Raw genomic sequence first — 21,519 nt, forward strand, 5'->3', positions numbered from 1 at the left:
ACGTTGCTGTATTGAAATGGAAGGAATGCATTTCATGATATTTAACACAAATCAGAATATTTTGGGTGAATTTGGAGGAGCTGAGTAAGGGTAGATCTCATAGATCCAAAGAGCCCCTCACTTTTTCCTGTAAAGTGGAGAAAGCCATCAGAATTATTCTCTTACTATAGGGGAAAGCTGGAAAGGAACTATGGAGCTTTCTATCATTAAGATTATACTCTGAGTACTACAGCTTGGGGAGATGATGGTATACTAGCTCTCTCATGGCAAGTTTAGCTATGGACAAAATCACACATCAGTTTCCTGATCAATTTCACAGCCCTGCTGCTCTTAGATTTGGTTGCAAAATAAACAGAGGGTTCTGGGATGGATCCCCTCTACCTACTATCAAAAGTTACATCATAGACTTTCATGGCTACCGTTACAGAGCCTCATTTAGGCAATGCTGTCTCTCAAATGTGAAACTCTGTTACTAAACAACATTCTAAAGGCATCATGTCTTATTTAAACCAATCTTTTTCAAATTAAGGCTAACAGACCATCTCTTTCAGAATCACTTGGATTGAAAAGTGATGTCAGGTCCATTTTTGTTTTTTTTTTTTTTTTAAGTTACCTTTAGTCCCCTTTACTTAGAATTTACTGAAGAATTTTTCAAAATCTTTATTTTTAAAAGCTCCTCAGATGATTTTAAGAATCATATACATGTGAGATACATTGTTAGTAAAACTAACCTGCATATTAGAATTACCTGGTCATCAGTATTTTATAAAAATCCTCCATATGATACTACAGTGAGGATATGGCTTAGAACTACTGATCTAGAATTGGAAAAAAGATATTCACAGTAGTCTCACTCACTCCTGCTTACACCTGGCTTATTTCACTCCCTTATGTTATTCTCTTGGCCTTTAAATGTAACTGAACCTACAGACTATAAATATTGAGCACTCTATGCGCTAGAAAGTGTAGGTTCTTGGAAGTAGAGACTTCAGAGACTAAAATCTAGGGAACTGGGATCAGGTTAGAGAGAGAGCGTTCATGCTGGTACAGGTGGAGGAAGCTTTTGAAGCAACCCAGTTGGGACGTCCACCAAGGTAGTAGCTGCTTATGCCACTTACTGGAGAGAGAGGAGCTACTGGTGACAAGGAAGGGCAATAAAAATAAGAGCGGGACAAACAACAACAACAACAACAAAGAATTTATACCTCTCTCTTGACAAGAAAAGTAGACCAAAATATTGCTTTGAGGAATCTTTGCAAAACACATAGAACTTTTCAAGGTTTGCCTTCAATGGGAATGTTTTGTTTGTTAAGTTTGATCAAGTCCTGGTTCTTCTGTTCCTTCAGCTGTTTTGGCCACTTCATTACATGAACAGTTTGCTCAAGGCACAGGTATACCAGTACAAGTGCAGGAAAAAAAAAAACCAACTGAATCCCTCCTAATGCAAGGGCTTGGAGCAGGACATTTAGGGATCAAGCCTGAGCATTACCCTTAAAGGTGCAGGCCAGAAGCTTCCAAAATTCTAATTTTTCAATTGAGGTATCATTGGCATGTAACATTGTATTAGTTTTAGGTATGCACCATAATGATTTGATACATGTATATACTGCAAAATGATTTTTAGGTAGTTTTAGGAAACTGTATCAAGAAACAAACCGCCTTAAAATTAACCCAGTGGTCTTATCTCTTAACTGGACATAAACATGTGAAAATCTTTACTATAGCCCTGCGTGCAAAGTGGCTTCAGCTGTGTCTGACTCTTTGTGACTCTATGGACAGTAGCCTTTCAGGCTTCTCTGTCCATGGGATTCTTTAGGCAGGAATACTGGAGTGGGTTGCCATGCCCTCCTCCAGGGGATCTTCCTAACCCAGGGATCAAGTCCATGTCACTTGTTTCTCCTGCATTGACAGGCATGTTCTTTACCACTAGTGCCACCTGAGAAGCCCATATCCCTAATTCAAACCAAACTCCCTAGCTTGGGAACCCAGTGCACCTCCTACTTAAGTTCCAAATTATCTTAGCCACACATCCCACCGTTCTCTGTTCAGCACTCTCTACTCACATTCTGATGTTTTCTTGTCTCTGTATATTGACTTACACTGTCAGAGACCTATCTGTTCTTCAGACTTTAGCAAAAATAGTCCTTCCTTCCCCAAACCTTCTTGAATTCTTCTTCCCTTGGAAGTAAATTGCAGAATTTCTACTTCTCATTAACCTTATATTCTAAATTTTTGGTTTTGAACATGTTTCAACATACAAAGATGTGAAAGCCAAACTGCTGAGAAATTAGTATTTCTAAATTTACTTTGGCAGTCGATAGAAGAAAAAGAGATTGACTTGGTTAACTCGTTTCTATTCTGCCTTATTTCGTTTGCTGTCACCTGACTTATTTTTCCATCATGAATAGTTTCAGCAAACACTATCCATTTTGTCAACTAGATTAAATGCTATCTTTGAATATATTAAATACAACTGACATTTGCCATTTTTCAAGCCCAGATATGACAGATCTGTAATTGTGCCAAAGTTCCAGAGTTAAACTTTCATTACACTTTTTAGAGTTAAATCACAGAGTACAAATTCCTCATTTCCTGTTATTATTTGAAGGGTAAAAATTTCCCTTCCTCTACTGTAATATCTCTATAACTCAAGGTTTATTTGCTTTATGGGGAGAATACTATTGAATCACATTCTTTGTTTGGAGTTGTGTTGCTTTTAATACTGTAACAGCTTCCTGTCACGTGTCTGTGGGAATGACCACCTTATCTCTCTGGCAATTCAAGTTTATGAAAGTGAAAGTCACTCAGTCTTGTCCCACTCTTTGCGACCCCATGGACTATCCACGGAATTCTCCAGGCCAGAATACTGGCGTGGGTAGCCATTCAACCACGTGATTCATATCCAACATCTGCATTTTCAAATGAAAAGTATAATGTTTAGATAGCAGAAATGAAAGAAAAGTGTTAGCTGCTTAGTCATGTCTGACTCTTTGTGACCCCATGACTGTAATCCCCAGCTCCTCTGTCCATGGAATTCTACAGGTAAAAATACTGGGGTGGTAACCATTCCCTTCTCCAGGGCATCTTCTCAGCCCAGGAGTTGAGCCTGCGCCTCCTGCATTGCAGGCAGATTCTTTACCATCTTAGCTCCCAGGGAAGCCCTTAGATAGTAGATATTACATGTAAATAGACAGCTTCATGGCGGCATAAACTAGGATTTTTAAAATGCTCATGTCCTGTCCTTGTTTTCATGTTGAATGATGTTAGAAACATTTAAAATTAATCTTACAATTTGAGTGTCGCACTCAGGGGTCCTGAGTAGAACCTCTTCCTTTGTAGTCTCAATTTGCGGGGTTTCACTGACTTCAGTAGTGATGTCTTGAGGCTAGAGAGAAAGAGAACATTAAGAGGGAAATAGTTTCATCAGTGAGTTCCTAATACCTTTGTAAAACATGCTATAATGGCAACCTCACACTCAAAGAAAAATGAAAATGTGTATATATCAGAGACCTTCAGTGCAGTGCAGTTCAGTTGCTCAGTCACGTCCGACTCTTTGCAACCCCATGAATCCAGCATGCAACTGTTGCTTAAATATTAACTATGAAATTGAATGAAATAATTTCTATTCAATTTTGTATGAGTTCTGTCCAATAGGACTACTTTCCTACTGCAAATGTTTATTTCTTGCATAATAAACTTTTAAGGATTCTGGTTCTTCAAAAAAAAAACAGGAATCCTATCTTTCCTTTTTATTTTAATCTCATATCTGTCTGGGAAATAACAAGTACACATCTTGTTTTCTTAATAGGAAATATGATATTTTCTAACATCTCACTGTAAGTTACAAAAAGAATGATGTTGACTCCAATGCTTCACCTACCAATCAAATACTGTTTTATACCTTAAGAAATCCTACATATTACTCTAAATTTCTTTACACAGAAATGCACATGATCCAAACCAGGTCATTGGAACCTTCATTTTTGGAACTAAACACTGACTAGATTAAAAAGAGGCTATAAATAGGTATATTAATTTCAGTAAGTCTACTTCTCCAAGTTGTCTCTACAATGAGACACTTCTTATGGTTCACATTCCCAGTCTTCTGAAGCAGCCTCTGTTTCTGTCCGTCCCCAACTTGGTTACTGCTGCCTTCTCCCAGATAGTATGAGCTCCTGATGTTCTACCATTAAAATATCCTTCGTTTAATTTGGTAAGGGTCAATATTTATTGCTTGAAAACACAGAGATGTGAATGATACTAGGAGTCAAATCAACAAAATAAAACTGTCAGAACAATGTAAGAGATGAGATAGAAACCATTTGATGTTGAAACCAACAGGAAGGAAAACTAACCCAGATAGATAAGCTGTAAAAAATAACACAGGTTCACCAGTGATGGAGATTACATTTAAGAGTAGCTATTCAGTATCTTCCTTAAAATATAAATATGCCCAAATTGAAAAATGTTAATGTTTGTTAATTATATTTTCTTGTGCAAATATTGCACATTTATGAAAATGCTTCCAGATTTTGGTGGTGAGGTTTAGGTAAGAAATATGAGCAGAATAAAAGCTTTTGTCTATCTACCTATCTATTTTGTAGGCCTTGGCTAACTTGGACGGGATATAAAAGGGGCTTCATTTACTATTAGGTTCACAAAGAGCAGGTGGGAAGAATGAGTGTGCACTTCTCCTCCGTAAGTTTGCCAGAGTCTACCCTGTGCTCATATATTTCACAACTAGGTTGCCTGGTTTGTCAACTTCTGTGTCTGCTTACAAAAGTTATTTTAACTTGCTTCAGGAAAGAAAATTACATAAATTAATTTCTTTTAACAACTGGAGGAAATTATACATCACTGCTTCAATGTGAGCAATAAAGCATGAAAAGTTAAATTACTTTAAATACAAAAACATAGCATTTATTTTTAGAACTAGTTGTATTAAACATAATACATGCAATCCTTAATGCAGGCATTTGCTATCAGTGAAACAACTCTTTCTGAAAGAAATAAGTCTTACTGAGTCTGATGAATTAACAAAGAATGGGAACTGACTTTGGGGAATTAGAGTGTATTTGGGTGCTTAAAAACATGTGAATTCTGGATCTGGATTAGCACATAAATAAATTAGGGTCTTAGACACTACATATGACTTTGGAGGGCCTGTTTTCTACTGTCATACTAAATTAGGTCCAGAACACCTAAATTGCAATATTTTTGTTGCTGTTGTTGTTTGTTGTTTAGGATAGTTTTAGCATCACAAAAGATTGATAGGGAGTTACAGGCACTGTCCATAAAGCCCCAGTTCTCACACATGCGTAGACTCTCCCATCATCAACATCATTCACCAGAGTGGTACAGATGTTACCAGGGGTGAATGTACATTAACACATCGTAACCACTGAATGTCCATGGTGTATATTAATATTAGGATTCACTCTTAAATGAAATTCTGTAGGTTTGGAGAAATGTATAGTAACATATATCCATCATTATGCTATCATACATAGTATTTTCACTGCCCTAAAAATCCTCTGTGTTCTGCCTATTCATCCCTACCCTGCTCACCCTTGGCAATCTTTAGTCTTTTAATTTTTTCCATAGTTTTTCCTTTTCTAAAATATCCATAGTTGAAGTCATACAGTATATAGCCGCTTCAGATAGGGTTTTTTCATTTTGTAATGTATATTTACAGTCTCAGTGTCTTTCTATGGCTTGGTAGCTCATATCTCTTTAGTGGTGATATATATTTCATTTTCTCCATGTACCACCATCCAGTAATAGATGGATTCACTGGTGAATTCTATCCAATAATTAAAATAGTTAATTTATAGCAATTCTTTTCAAGAAATTCCTCTCAATTTCTTCCAAGAAATAGAAGAGGTGAGAACACTTCTAAACTCACTTTATGAGTCTAGCATTACCCTAATGCTAAAACCAGATAAGGAGACCATGAGAAAAGAAAATTATAGGCCAATATTCTTGATGAGGGATTCCCTGTTGGCTCATTGGTAAAGAATCTGCCTGCCAATATAATAACTCTTGATGAATATGGGTTCAGAAGTTCTCAACAAATCTTAGCAAATCATATTCAACAATACACTAAGCAAAACAAAACAATTTAATTAAAAGATGGGCTGAAGATTTGAACAGGCTTTTTCCCAAAGAAGTCAAACAAGTGGCCAACAGGTTCATAAAAAGATGCTCAAAATCAATAATTATCAGGGAAATGCAAATCAAAAACACAATGAAATAGCACCTCACATCTGTTAGAATGGATATTATAAAAAAGATAAGAAATAACAAGTGTTGGTGAAGACACAGGAAAAGGGAACCTTGTGCACTGTTGGTGGGAATGTAAAATGGTATAGCCACTATGGAAAACAATATGGTTACTTCTAACAAATTTAAAAATAGAACTGAAATATAATACAGCAATTCCACTTAAATGCATCCACATCAACCTAAGAGTACATCATTTGGAAACACTGATAAAGAATGTGTGATATATATATATATAGCCTATGGAATATTATTCAGCCCTTAAAATAATGAAAATTTGCCATTTGGGATAATGTTAATGGAACTTGAGGGTATTATGTTGAGTGGAATAAGGAGACAAAGACAAATTCTGCATGATCTCACTTGAAAAAAATATAATCTCATAAACAAGCACAAAGGTTTACTGTATAGCACAGGGAACTATAGTCAATATATTATAATCTATAATGGAAAATAATTTCAAAACTAATGTTTATAACTGAATCACCTTGCTGTGTACCTTAAACACTGTACATCAACTACACTTCAATAAATTAATTAATTTGAAACAAAAAAGAATATAAGCTCACAGTTACAGAAAACAGATTGCTGTTTGCCAGACGTAGGGTTTGGGGAGTAGTGAGTGAATTGGATGGAGGAGGACATATCTCCATTATAAAGAGGACCATAGGATGAACGAAGTGATTGAAATTATCTCCATAGTATGAACGAAGTGACTGAAATTATCTTTTTTGTTGACTTAATTTAATTCCCAGGAGTCCTGACCAATAAACAAGATCAGGAACATTTTAAAGGCAAGAACAATGCCTTTTTCAGCTCTGTAACATCTCACATCAAGGCAGACTAAAGGAAGTTGTTTGATGAACAGAAACATCATGGAACTCTTAGATGAGGTCACATCTGCACTCTGTGAGGCTCCATCTTTTGAATAAAGAAACTAAGACTAATGTCCTCGGAGTCACCAAAATAAAACAGGTAGAGCTAGTGATTTAACCCAACCTATCAGATGCCAATTTTATGTTCACTCAACTCCATCTTAATACTTCTCTAATAGGTGTGATAGTGGTTGACAGGATGTGTCAACCTGTGTCAACCACTTATTTAAATATTATATAAGCCCCCATTTCACTCCCAAATCACATAATTTTCTGCAGGGGTCTAGTTTCTGTATTATGAGACACTGGTGAAAAGAAAGAGGATATCTATAGAGTATTCTTGACCTTAGTTAGGGTCTTGTTTTCTAAACTATGCTTTAACTTCATTAAAGCTTGCTTTTTGAACAAGTATTAATAATTGCTTTAATAACATTAAAGAAAATAATGGATGTAAAAGTTATGCTGTACTTGAAGGATATAAATATCCATGTGTGTTAATTAAAGTAAGCCTGCCAAACAGCATTTTATTTTTCTACATCTTCATTAATTTTGTTCTAGTAAATCTCTCTTATGGTTTTATATATTTACAGGTTATTGACAGAGCAAATCATCAGCAGGGGTGGCACGCTTATCATCCAATCACAACCTTCCCAGAATCATTCCTTCTTGACCTTTAATTCTTGGACTAAAATGAGACAAAGTGAGTGACCAGAGAAAATGTCTGTAATGATAACTAAAAATATTTTGGGAGGAGATGAGCCAGAGTGTTAAACAAACAAGTTGAAAGGACAATGCTTTCTCCTTGCTCTATGTCCCTCTCTGTCCTGAACATAAGGTAATATGGTACAGTACCCACACTCACACAGAGCTTAGAACAGTAAAGTCTAGGGTAGGAATTGGGCATGGATGCACAGCTAGTATCAGCCATGTTGATAATGCTCCAAACATGCTTTTATGTTGGCTGGTGGACCTGTGTGTATTTGTTTTACTATTATGTACACAACATAGGTAAACACATAAAATAATGAAATGTTATATCAGTTATGAAATATATCTATTGACAATTGTCAGTAGATTGAAATTGTTGAAATATAAAATTGTTCAAATATGAAATTGTTCATACTTTGTTAATGTAGAATGGTTCAAAAAACATTACACATGGTATCATTCTATTCTGTGAAAATATATTAAAATGAATATGTACTAAAGTTTCTGAGAGAAAGTATGAGTTCTTTTTTCCTACTTGGTGGAATTATGAGATTGTTTTATGCTGTTTTAAAATCTTTAGCAGTTTTGTTTTTTTCCTGAAATAGATTTTTTATAAAATAAAAAAATTATAAAATTATAAAATATTGCATATAAGAGAAAGCTTTATTTTAGTCAAAAGAATTTTAAGCAATATGATGGAAAAATTGAAGCTAGAGACTTGACTTGAGACTATTCTTATAGAATCAGATCTGACACAAGGAAAAGAGGATTCATATCTCAGAAAAGGTAAAAAGAAGAGAGTTCTAAAACAAAATGAGGTTTGTGAAAATGAAAACTAGTATATGAACATGCTTTAATGAGAAAAAAATAGTGGAGAGATCAGTTGTCATGTAGTTGGTAGATCTGACCTCCAGACTGAGGAGTTTAGACTTTAGCCACTAAATAATAGAGAACTTAGATGGTATATAAACAATATTTAACACCTTGATAACTGTAGACATAGTTACTTACAGGGTTTGTAACTTCAGTCTTTACCACACAATTCAGTTAAATATGTGTACACATACACACACACAATTCTATATACTATAAAAATAACACCTATAGAAATTGAGAAGGAAAAGTTTTCATAGGTATTCATAAACTTAATTTCTAAAAAAAACAATGGTAATAAATTATGAAGTAAATGGAACATAAATAATTGCATACATTATTTATTCAAGATAATTATTCTCAATTAATCATGAAAAATAAAATTGTTTCTGAAGTTTTGAATATGAATACTGCTCTACTAAACTGAATCACTAATTATTCTACAAGTAATACATGTTTATTAATATTTCAAAATGACATATCTTTATATCAGAAGAATCATTTAACAATAATTTATTTTCTGAATAATAATCAGTAAATACACTGCTTATGCCCTGGGGTATTGCCGATAATTTTCAGATCCTAGAATAAATCAGGAACCTGACTGACCTCACATACATGGATGTGTGTGGCCCATATGTGTAAGGAGTATGATTTGAAAATGGGTTGGAAGAGTGCACGGATATGTTCTGATTAAACTTTGGAACAATGGGGTTAATTTAGGTGGGAGTAAATACTTACTAATTTAAAAAGTTGAAATAACTATAGAAGAAAGAAAATAGTCCTATTTGCTTTTTCTTCTATTTTTTTTGAGGAGGTGCATGAAAATAACAGTCTATATTTATAGAGTCTTGCCATGTTTTAGAAAAATCTATGTGTGTTACATCTCTGTAACAACTAAGTTACCTTTTAAGAATAAAGAAACTACAATTCAAAGTTTAAGAGACTTGCCTAAATTCAACAAGCCAGTAAATGATAGACTTCATTCAAATATTCAATTTTTAATCATAGTGAATCCTAAAAAATGGCCACTTTAAAAATTAATTAGGAAAAGTTGATATTTTAACTCAATAAGCTTAAGTTTTTTAAAACCTACATTTCTTATAAAATGCTTTCCAAATACAGCATCTCTGTACTAATGAAAAACATTATAAAAACCATATTTACAATGCAACAGTTAATCTCCAGAGATTAAATGGTTTGCTATTACTAAACTTTAATTCATCTGAGACTTTCCTATTAAAATTTTAAATGCATTTCTTTTCATCTCATTGTATTGGAAATACAAAGGAGCTAAAGTTTACTGTCTAGCAGTATTTCTTTAGAAATACAGAATGCCCAGATAACCTTCAACTTCTTAATCTAAACTCATTTTCGTAACTTTCTAAAAAGAACCTTTAAAACAAAGTTTTTTAAACTAATGTCCACTGGTATTAAATTATGTGTATTATTTTCTATAGACAGTCCACTGCTTTTATAAAATTAAGAATTCTGCAAAATCCCAAATGATTAAGGACAACTGATTTAAAGTATTTACATCCCTTCACAAATAAGCATCTTTGCCACAACCATTAAACACACTCTCTTCCTCTTTAAGTTGTATAATGTATGTCATTCATTTACTCAAAAACTACTTTTGACCATGATGTGGCCAGAATATGGCAGACAAAACATATGGAACACCCAGTCCAATGGAAGAACTGCATGTAAAATAAGTACTTCCAGGAAACTTTAATTAAATAGAATTTGGATAATGATTATGAGTTAAGATTTTTTTTCCCTCAAAGAACAGCACACAGTAGAGTGAGCTGACCCATTTGGAGGGTCAGATAAGTTTTCCTGAAGACTGGGAAGACCCAGAGGGATGGGATGGGGAGGGTGGCGGGAGCGGGGATCGGGATGGGGAACACATTTAAATCCATGGCTGATTCATGTCAATGTATGGCAAAAACCACTACAATATTGTAATTAGCCTCCAACTAATAAAAACAAATGAAACAAACAAACAAAAGAAGTGGTATTATAAACGAGACCTGAAGGATGAGCAGTGCCTGCCTCCCCAGGTGAAGAGGCCAGGGAAAGGATCAGAACAGGCATGGGACTGAGGAAGGAGGGCACAAACTTTAAGGATCCCAAAGAAAGCAGTTACACCTGGGGAAAGGTGAAAGCAGTGAAGCATCCAGTTAGAGTGCAAGGCATAGATGTCTCAATGTCTGCCTAATTCTGCCTTCCAACTTAGATGTTCAGCTCTACTTTCAAAGTCATCCACATTACATATAGTTGCTTCTTTGTTCCCCACCTCTTTTCCTCGCAGATTCCCTACATTCCCCTATATTGCATCCTCCAAAATGCTGACAGGGCAACTGTAATAAAAGACAAAGCTGAAACAGATAATGCTGATCTTCCTCTTTTGGCTCCCTTGTATGTTCAGGTTAAGTGAAAATTCCTGGGTCTGGAAACAGACGTGCCTACAAAACCCGCTCTTTAACCTCTTTAGTTGCCCAGTTTCTCTCCCTCTGTCCCTCTCCTCCTCTGAGTATGTGTTTCTCTACATTTCTTGTCTTTCTATTTCTTCTCACAGGTGTATGTGAGAAATATACCCACCCACACACACGTGGGTTCACAGAAAGTATTTTCATGTCTTCCATTATTCATAATAGTTCTTTTCATGGCTCTGTCTCTCTGCCATGGTTATTTCTTCTACTTTCCCCCAAATCGTTTTCCTTATACATTCCTACTTATTTTTGAAAATGTAATTTGAATATAATCTGCACTACAGAATATTCCAGAAATCTGTCCTGTCTGCGCTTTTGTGGTATTATTCACAAAAATCCATGACCCAATCTAAGCATAAAAACACACCAGATAGATCTACAGAGTGACAGTCTATAAAATATCTGATCACTAGTCCTCAAAATTGTCAAGATCATGGAAATATAAGGAATGAAACATTGTCAGACAAAGAGACTGAGACATCATGAGAGAATGCAGTGAGGTTCCCTGAACTGGATCCTGAAACAGAAAAGAAAAAAAAAACAAAAAACACCAAAAACTACAGCTAGAAAACCTGGTGAAACCTTGGGTAAAACCCAAGTTAGGTCTGTAGTTTGGTAATGGTATTATACTATTATTGCCAGTTTCTTAGTTTTGATAACTATGTCATGGCTATATAAGATGAAGGATATAAAGGAAATATATGAACGCTCTGTACTATCTTAATGTTTTTCTAAGTCTAAAGTCATTTCAAAAGAAAAAAAAATTAATGAGGATAATAAGTCTTTCTTTTAGAGACTTGTGAGTATTAAATAAGTTCATATGGGATAGCACAACTCAATAAAAATGCCAGCTACTATTAGTATAATTACTAGTAACATTAATTGCTAAAATTGTCATGACAAATACACATTAATTTCATAATAAAATAATTAACATATTAGTACAAATGGTTATTGTTGGGTGACCTTATGTCTATGAACACATAAGTATGACAACATTTTGGCTACCATACATAGGTTCAAAGTATGAGTTTATCTCAAATCACAAGCAAATGGCAAAAAGTGACAAAAAAATGTAGGAAGTCAGGCAGTCTTAGTGAAATTTTTCACATATTTTAATGTTGAAAGTTAAAATATTTTATCTACTTTGTGCCAATAAAATGTGAAGCATATGGAGAAGCTAGAGGAGGTCTCTTTTTAACATCATGGAAAGTGAGAGTGTTCATTGCTGTCGTATCTGACTCTTTGCAAACTCATGTACTGTAGCCCACCAAACTCCTCTGTCCAAGGGATTCTCCAGGAAAGAATGCTGGAGTGGGTTGCCATTTCCTTCTCCAGGGGATCTTCCCAACGCAGGAATTGAACCTGGGTCTCCTGTATTGCAGGCAGATTCTTTACCAACTGAGCCATGAAGTAAAAGCTTAATGAGACTAAGGCCATGTTTCTGATTGTCTCAGTGCTAAGCAATGCAGTTTGAGATTCTGCTGGGCCGCTGCTGGGGTTCAGCAGCATGAGCAGGAATGGTGAGGAGGAAGTGAGGACCAACAATTCAGGGAGAGCACACCACCTTCCTAACTGTGAAGAGTGTCTCTAGACAAGGGTCCAGCATTTATAATGTGAAATGGGTGTGACAGTTTCAGGCACAGTTGGGCAACTGTGTGGGGAGGTTGGCAGTTGCTGCTGCTACGTCGCTTCAGTCGTGTCCGACTCTGTGCAACCCCATAGACGGCAGCCCACCAGGCTCCCCTGTCCCTGGGATTCTCCAGGCAAGAACACTGCAGTGGGTTGCCATTTCCTTCTCCAATGCATGAAAATGAAAAGTGAAAGTGAAGTCGCTCAGTCGTGTCCAACTCTTTGCGATCCCATGGACCGCAGCCTACCAGGCTCCTCCATCCATGGGATTTTTCAGGCAAGAGTACTGGAGTGGGGTGCCATTGCCTTCTCCGGAGGTTGGCATGGATGGATTCATATCAGTCAGGTGAAACAGCATTACTGGCAGCAGGTAGTGAAAGCACCATTATCATTACACTACCTTATTCAGTCACAGATTCAAGGAGATGTAGGGAGTAGGAGGATATTGTTTTTTGCCCATTGAAAGACCTGGGAAACATCACTTGGGATTTCTTAAGTGCTCAGCAAAGCAGGTTGGCATTCATGGAAGAATTCTGATCCCAGTATTAATGGGAAACTGAATCCCTAATCTATGAAAGTAAGATGAATTCCAGTTTTAGAAACGGTCAATTTTGTAGAAAGACAGTAGGAAATTCTGTGCCTGTGTCTTTAAAAGCAACCAGCAAACATCCCTGTTATCTACATCCTTTGATACCAAGGTGCCACAAGTTATGATATGGAGGGTTCTCCAATACATGTTTTAACTGCATCAGGAATGATTCTGGAACAGATTACAGCCTGCTAGTAAATTTAGCCTTAGAGAATGACAGTGGCAAAATTAAAGGCTCACAGGGATTCAATGAATTCACTAGCCATATTCTGTATTTTAATCAAGGTCTGTACAATAAGATTTTTTATTTAAAAAAAAAAAAACAAACTTTTTTGGTATGTCTCAGATAACTTAAATACAGCTGTTTATCATCATCCATGAAAAGGACAGTCATAGGCATCCATGGCTTTTATGTTCTGGTTTAAAATAAAATTAGAAGATTTTACAAACTATTGGAAACTAAATGGCCAGAACCTCCTGCTTACTTTTCCGTTGACACTATGGAAGTAGTGTTAAACAGGATAATTAACATAAGTAGGAGAAAGTACTAAGGTAAAGCTGTTCCTGTCATGGATACTGAAACTCACAATGTACTCATGACTAATGATGAAATATGAAAAACACATATGTCTAATATGAAAATTCATAGCCACTGCTGTCATGAAAATGAATATGTTTACTCTCCATGATAGAATTATTTTATGGATATGAACAGCCTTAGAGACAGATATGATTGCTCATGGACACATTGTGATCTGGCTAATGTGGGATCGTTCTCTTTGCCAAATTCCTCATTTATTAATTTATTCATTTTTTTGTTCATCCATCTAACATTTGCTGTTAGTCACAGAATATTGTGATGAGCATGGCTTCCCCGATGGCTCAAGTGGTGAAGAGTCCGCCTACCAGGTAGGAGACACAATAGACACAGATTTGATCTGTGGTTTGGGAAGATCCTCTGGCAGGGGAAATGGCAACCTATTCCAGTATTCTTGCCTGGAAAATCCCATGGACAGAGGAGCCTGGTAGGCTACAGTCCACGGGGTCATGAAGAGTTGGACACAACTGAGCACACATGTGCACTATATATTGTGATGAGCATTAGAGGAACTCTAATAATGAAGATATGCCCCGGTCCCCCACCCTCTAGGAGTCTGCTGTTCTGAATTAAACCATCAGCCATGTTGTGACATTAAGTGGCATTATCGGTAAATTTCCAAAAGCATCAATGATTTAAATTTTTTTATATGGAAATATCAGCTCAGTTGATAATCTCTTGCCTACCATAAGAAGCTAACACTAACTGACTACTTGTGTGTGCTGTACATCCATTATCATATATCCTATAATGGGTCAGTATCCAAAATCACTGGGTTGGCCAGAAAGTTTGTTTGGGTTTTTCCCGAAAGCTGTTACAGAAAAACTTGAATGAACTTTTATAAAAAGAACTCAACAGCAAGAAAATCCAACAATTCAATAAAAAATGTTCAGAGAGTCTAAACAGAGATTTCTCCAAAGAAGACATACAGATGGTCAACAGGCAAATAAGAAGCTGTTCATCATAACTATAAGGGAAATGCAAATCAAAACCACAATAAGATATCACCTCACAAGTATTAGAGAGGCTCTTATTGCAAAAAAAGTATAAAAACACTAAATTGTAGAGAGATATAGATATACACACCCCTAAATTCATCACAGCATTATTTATTTACAATAACCGAGATGTGGTAACTACTTAACTTTTACTGAGTGCTGAAGAAGTAATGCTTTCAAATTGTGGTGCTGGAGAAGACTCCTGAGAGTTCCCTGGACTGCAAGACCAAACCAGTCAATCCTAAAGAATATCAACCCTGAATATTCATTGGAAGGACTGATGCTAAAGCCCCAATATTTTGGCCACCTGATGTGAAGAGCTGACTCCTTGGAAAAGACCCTGATGCTGGGAAAGATTGAAGGCAAAAGGAAAAGGGGCGGAAGAGGATGAGATGGTTAGATATCATTATCGACTCAATGAACATGAATTTGAGCAAACTCGGGGAAGTAGTGAAGGACAGGGAAGCCTGGCTTGGTGCAGTCCATGGAGTTGCAAAGAGTCGGAGATGACTTAGCAACTGAACAACAATGATACAGTGCAATTTTATTTGAACACAAAATAATAAAATCTTGCCATTGAAAACAACATGGATGGACCTTGAGGACAATACACTAAGTGAAATTAAGCCAGACAAAGACAAATACCAATTACCATATGATCTCTCTCATATTTGAAGTCCACAAATCTTTTTAAAAAATGAAACCTAACACACTTGCAGATACAGAAATCAGACTGGTGGTTGCCAGTGGCAGAGCATGGGGTTTGAAGACTGGACGTTGACTGCATGGTAACAAATGGTAACTAGACTTGTGTTGATCATTTGGTAGTGTGTACACTACATACGGGGCTTCCCAAGTAGCTCCAGTGGTAAAGAATCTGCCTGCCAATGCATCCCTAGGTCAGGAAGATCCCCTGGAGTAAGAAATGGTAACCCAGTCCAGTATTCTTGGGCAGAGGAGACTGGTGGGCTACAGTCCATGGGGCTGAAAATAGCTGGACGTGACTGAGCATGAGCAGGAGCAAACCTGAAACTAATGTAATGTTATGCACTAATTCTGCCTCAATCAACTAAAAATAAACCAAAAAAATCTTAGTTGTCCATGACCCAGTTTTGAGATTTGTCTTCCTCTCTTACAACATCAGAATACTGTCAGTACCACTTAACAATGTTTTTCTTGATTTTAACTGCAAAAACTTGTGTAAAGCCGTCAGCAGCAAGTCAATCATCCAGAGTGCTCTATACATTTTGTGTTGTGATAACATAAGAAGCACTGCATATTTAAACATCTATTATTTTTGTTAGCATATCTTTAAGATTCTAAATAACACACATTTTTGAGCAGGCAGTTTGTTGCACTAGACTTGGCATAAGAAAACTGGATTTTAGTTGAAGTTCCTTTTTAAGTAAAATGGTTATAGTAAGATGTGCTCCATTTATTATGATGATCTAATAAAACACCTTGGCAATAGCCATAAAGAACTATGCAAATTAAAATTCTATTATTATTACTATTGAACAACTGGAACCATAGTTGGAATCCATGCAATAGCCTTCGAAAGCGAAAAGTTTGCTCTTGGAGTATAATTGATGTGAATAACTTCCTAGTTACGTAGCTGCAGACACTTCAGAAATATTCTTACTTTCACAAAGAGATCAAAGATGGCCACATATGCCAAAGGAAAGTCTAATACCAGCACTCTAGGGAACTCAAAAACACTGTCTATGATTTCTTGAAATCCTGACTATCAATGCATTTTATATAGTGATGAAAAGCAAGGATGCTACTTCTGATTTTCTCTGAAACATTTAAATCTAATTCACAATGCACTGAGGGTGGATCAAAATGATAAATAATTTTCTTGTCTTTTCCCAGTTCTGGCACAAAAATGTGTAGTAAGTTTCAGCAAATATCAAGATGTTATGTTTCCTATTGCTTTTGTAAATTCTTTTGTGGGGATTCTTTTGATGAACATTGAAATTAACGTTGAAATTATTTTCTCATTGTCAAACTCCACGTAGAACTGTGTGATGGACACTTTGGTAGGGAAGGACACAAAATAATATCTTATTAGACCAAATAAGCTTGAAAATAATAATATATAGCTTATCCTTACAACAACCTTTTGAAGAAAATGATACTATTATTCCCATATCACTAGGAGTGAATTGGTTTAAAACTTCCATCTGTTACACAGCTGAGGAGTGGCAGAGCAGAAATTCACATCCAGACAATTTGGCTTTAATATCTATGCTCTAGATACACTACATGCCAGGTTTTATGCTATAAATTTAGCCTTTTAATTAATTAGGCTCATTGTTCTATATCACTAGCTCTATTTCACAAAAAGAATAACCACAGTCTTTGGTTCAGTTTCCAACATTTTACAAATAACTGGCTAAATCCAGGATTTACAGTTGGTCTGTTGAATTCCAAATTCTGTGCTCTCACACACATGATTCTTGGCCCTGGGTATCTGATATTTAGTCACAGATGCCAACACAGGTTTCCAGGACAGTAATGGTAAAGAGAGAAGCCTGCAAATTCAGGGCAACCACCTAATGGAACTTGCTAATGCCTGAAAAGGACCATTGGGAAGAAGTACAGGCCTACTAAGGATCAAAGTTTCATTGGAAAACTGTAGGCCATGGGGTGTATTATTCTTTTTGAACTCCTGTCCACCTACATAAAAATTCATCCACACCTTCATCTTTTCCAACTTATCTCCCTTCTCAGAAGCTGGTATGTCTCTACTCCTCTCCACGTCCAGCTCTTCACCTTGTGATCACATTCATATTCCTTAATGCTGCCTCTGAATTTTAAATCCTTATTACATATCTCAAACTTTGTCTTCATTATCTTTTTTTCATTATTCACTCTTCATCTTACTAAAAATGTACATAATCTCCTGCCGTCCTACTAAGTCCCCCAAAGATTTGTCCCCTCTCTTCTTCTCAGTTAATTTCCTTAGCATAATCATCTAGTCTTCCCACCTTCACTTCTTTACATTTTCCTTAAAATTTTACGTCCTTGGCATTTGTCAAATTCATTCCCTGTTCCTTTCCTGCTGCTGCTGTCTTGTTGCTCTTATCAAGAATATTATTCTCCCAATAATTTTGTTTCTATTATCATATCCTCCTGATCTTTCTATGTTACTTACTGGAATTATCTTCTTAAAACTATAATCTCATCAGGTTCCCCTTGTTAAAAAACTTCCAGTAGATTCCCAGTTACTGCAAGATATTCAAATGAATGAATTACACCAGAGAGAATATACTGTCAATAAAATGATCACAGGAAGCTGATTAAGGGCTTCTCTGGTGGCTCAGTGGTAAAGAATCTGCCTGCCAATGCAGTGAATTTGATCCCTGAGTCAGGAAGATCCTTGGGAGAAACAAATGGCAACCCACTCCAGTATTCTTGCCTGGAAAATTCCATGGACAGAAGAGCCTGGTGGGCTACAGTCCATAGGGTTGCAAAGAGTTGGATACAGTGGAGCCGCTAAAGAGCAAACAACAACCAAATTGATTAAATTCCATATAGATGTCCTTTGCTTTTGCAAGCACTATAAGGAAATCTCTGATAGTTTTTTTTTTTTTTTTTTTAGGATTAAGATTTTACTGCATCTAAAGAGACAAAAGAAAGGTTCGATGAGAATTTCTAGTTTTAAAGAAAAAATCTCTTGTATTGAAATCAATGGACGGGACGTTAAGGGCTGTCTTACTTATGAATAGCCAACTGGTGATGAAAAGCAACACATCTTTAAAATAACTTTATATTTGAAGATACCATGAAAGTCAATACTATCTGATGAGCATCCAAGAAATTTTAATGAAAATACAGGACAAGAAAATGGAACAGGTCATCTGGTGGTTCTCCCACCACCCCTGCTGTGTAATAACACAGCCGCTCAGGCAGTTTGAGGAGTGGCAGTGGCCCTGCCGCCCTCATCATGAAGGTTCAGGGGTGTCCAGGCTCGGGGCACACGGCAGGAGCCATCATCACCAGCATGCCCAAGAGGAAGGTCTGATCTGTCAAGGGGAGTTGTGATCAAGCATCACAAGAGGAGAGTGATGATGGTGCCATTTAACCTTCTACCACAAAAGTGTAAATAACGTCAAAAAGGCGTCCAGAGAGGATGAATCTTCACTAAAAAAAAAAAAAAAAAAAAAAAAAAAGCAAAGAAAAGGATAAAGAGCCTCAAGTGACTAACCACAATAATAAAGAAGATTGAGCTGTGGAAAACAGAGAAACTAAAAAAGGAGAGTCCAGTCTCTGATGAAGTAGGTAGAAAGAGGCCAAGTCTGATTAATATCCTGTGGGGCTTCCCAGGGAGCTCACTGGGTAAAGAATACACTTGTAATTCTGGAGATGCATGAGACCTGGGTTTGATTCCTGGGTCTGGAAGATCCCATGGAGGAGGGCATGGCAAACCACTACAGTATTCTGGCCTGGAGAATCCCATGGATAAGAAGAATCTGGCAGGTTACAGTCCATATACTCACCAAGATTTGGACACAACTAAAGCAACCAAGTCCACATGTACTTACCACATCTAATCACTGGTTCCCGTCTCCCTTCTAAGGACAATCCAAGTGAATATTTTCATCAATATTTTGTAAATACAGCCTTTTTTATTTTAGTAGCTCTAGAAACATTTTTAAGAAAGGCAATCTCACCTCATCACATTTTTTTTTCTGTGTAAATGCTTCATTTTTAAGAGGTTAACTCATTTGCTGGTTGCCATTGGTGGTGGTTTTTTTGTTCTGGTACAACCAGAAAAGAGCAACATGTTAAATATGGGAGGTTTTGATAGTCTTGAGTATTAAATATTCATAGGTAGGGCAGTAGCTTTTATATCCTATAATACTTAGCATACTAAATGACAATTTGTAGTTACAGTTGTGCATTGACTGTGCCTTGAACATTTATATTATGTCTGTTCTCATCTTTTTTTAGTATAGTGGTTTCCTACAGAAATCACTCTTTGATCATGGCTCTTCTTGTCAGAATGACATGTTCTCCATAACATCTTTGGTGGCAGTAGTCTAATTTCCCTAGTAACTTTGTTATTGTGTTGTGAAAGATTGAATATTTGAATCAGTAGTGTATATGATATTAAACTAGTTAATTAGTTAACTGTTAACTAGTGAGACTTATCATGTAATAGTTTATCAAAATTTGAAGATATTGGTACTTGATATACTCTTAAGAAAAATTTGCTTCCAAATGTCAGGCTGGAAAGTCACTGGAATAACTATTTAAAAGAAATTATGACTACATGCCTTTTAAAATTTCAATTCATACATTAAGAAATGTGTACAACCAATAAAGTCTCAATTATAAAAGAAAAACAAGGAAAATGCAAACTGGTGGTCATTCTTTACATAAAAGTTATTTAGTAGCATTTTCTCTGAATATCAGTATGCTTTCCTAGACTTATGTATATTAACATTTCTACCAAAAATGTCTCGTTCCTTTTTTAATTTCAGAAGGATTAAATGAATTATATCCTCATGGAGCCAACATGTCTTTAAAATAAATTCATAGAGATATCCAAATAATCAATTTCTCTATGTAATATTTTATAACAACATATATATACCAAGGATGAAGAATAAATGAGAATTTGGTTTCAGATCATTTCAGGGTACAGATATACACACCAGTAATAAAAAGAAAGCATTAAAGGGCCTTTGTTGTTTCTATTTTTATCTTTACCATATTAAACAGTACTTTGGCCACCTGATGTGAACAGTTGACTCACTGGAAAAGACACTGATGCTGGGAAAGATTGAGGGCAGAAGAAGGGGACGAGAGAGGATGAGATGGCTGGATAGCATCACCGACTCAATGGACATGGGTTTGGGTGGACTCTGGGAGTTGGTGATGATGAGGGAGGCCTGGCATACTGCGGTTCATGGGGTCGCAAAGAGTCAGACACGACTGAGCGACTGAACTGAACTGATATTAAACATAAATCATAATTTATAGTTTAAAATATTTATGTGTATATGTAATATATATGTTCATACAGTAACATGTAAAACATTATATAATTTAAACTTAATTTCCTTGCCACAAATATGCCACATCTACTGGGAAGTAATTAGAAAAGCAATTACGATCTCCTAAGACCAAAAATGAAACCCAAACAAAATTCCTTAGATGTAATGTTATATTTTATGCAAATATTTTAGATTTCATGTTTTCATTTTTATTCTCACAATAACCCTGGGCATACAAAGATATAAAACATATTTCTGTAGCATGGAAAGAACATGAAACAGCTGGTTGGTATTACAGATAACTAAATGGTTAGCTAAGGACAGAGAGCTGGTAGAAAAACGGGTCTGTCTAAAACTGAAAACCTTTGGGCTAGTTGGGAAATCTCCAGAAGCAGGAAAGTGCGGGGAAAGGACAAGCTTACTGCTGCACTGTGTTGTTTAGTTTTTAAATCGTGCCTGAC

The 21,519-nt window shown here is 36.1% G+C and overlaps 1 protein-coding gene across 3 annotated transcripts in view; it reads right to left on the bottom strand.

Moving 5' to 3' along the window:
- The window catches only part of LUZP2 (leucine zipper protein 2), a 478,324-nt gene that overhangs the window by 14,696 nt on the left and 442,109 nt on the right, over positions 1-21,519 (bottom strand). For all 3 annotated transcript variants that reach the window (XM_070457275.1, XM_070457274.1, XM_070457273.1), the window contains exon 10: positions 3,290-3,385. In XM_070457275.1, coding sequence (XP_070313376.1) covers positions 3,290-3,385 — 96 coding nt within the window. The remainder of the gene's footprint in view (positions 1-3,289; positions 3,386-21,519) is intronic.

This window comes from Odocoileus virginianus, chromosome 28 (assembly GCF_023699985.2).
Source record: "Odocoileus virginianus isolate 20LAN1187 ecotype Illinois chromosome 28, Ovbor_1.2, whole genome shotgun sequence".
NCBI lineage: Eukaryota > Metazoa > Chordata > Mammalia > Artiodactyla > Cervidae > Odocoileus > Odocoileus virginianus.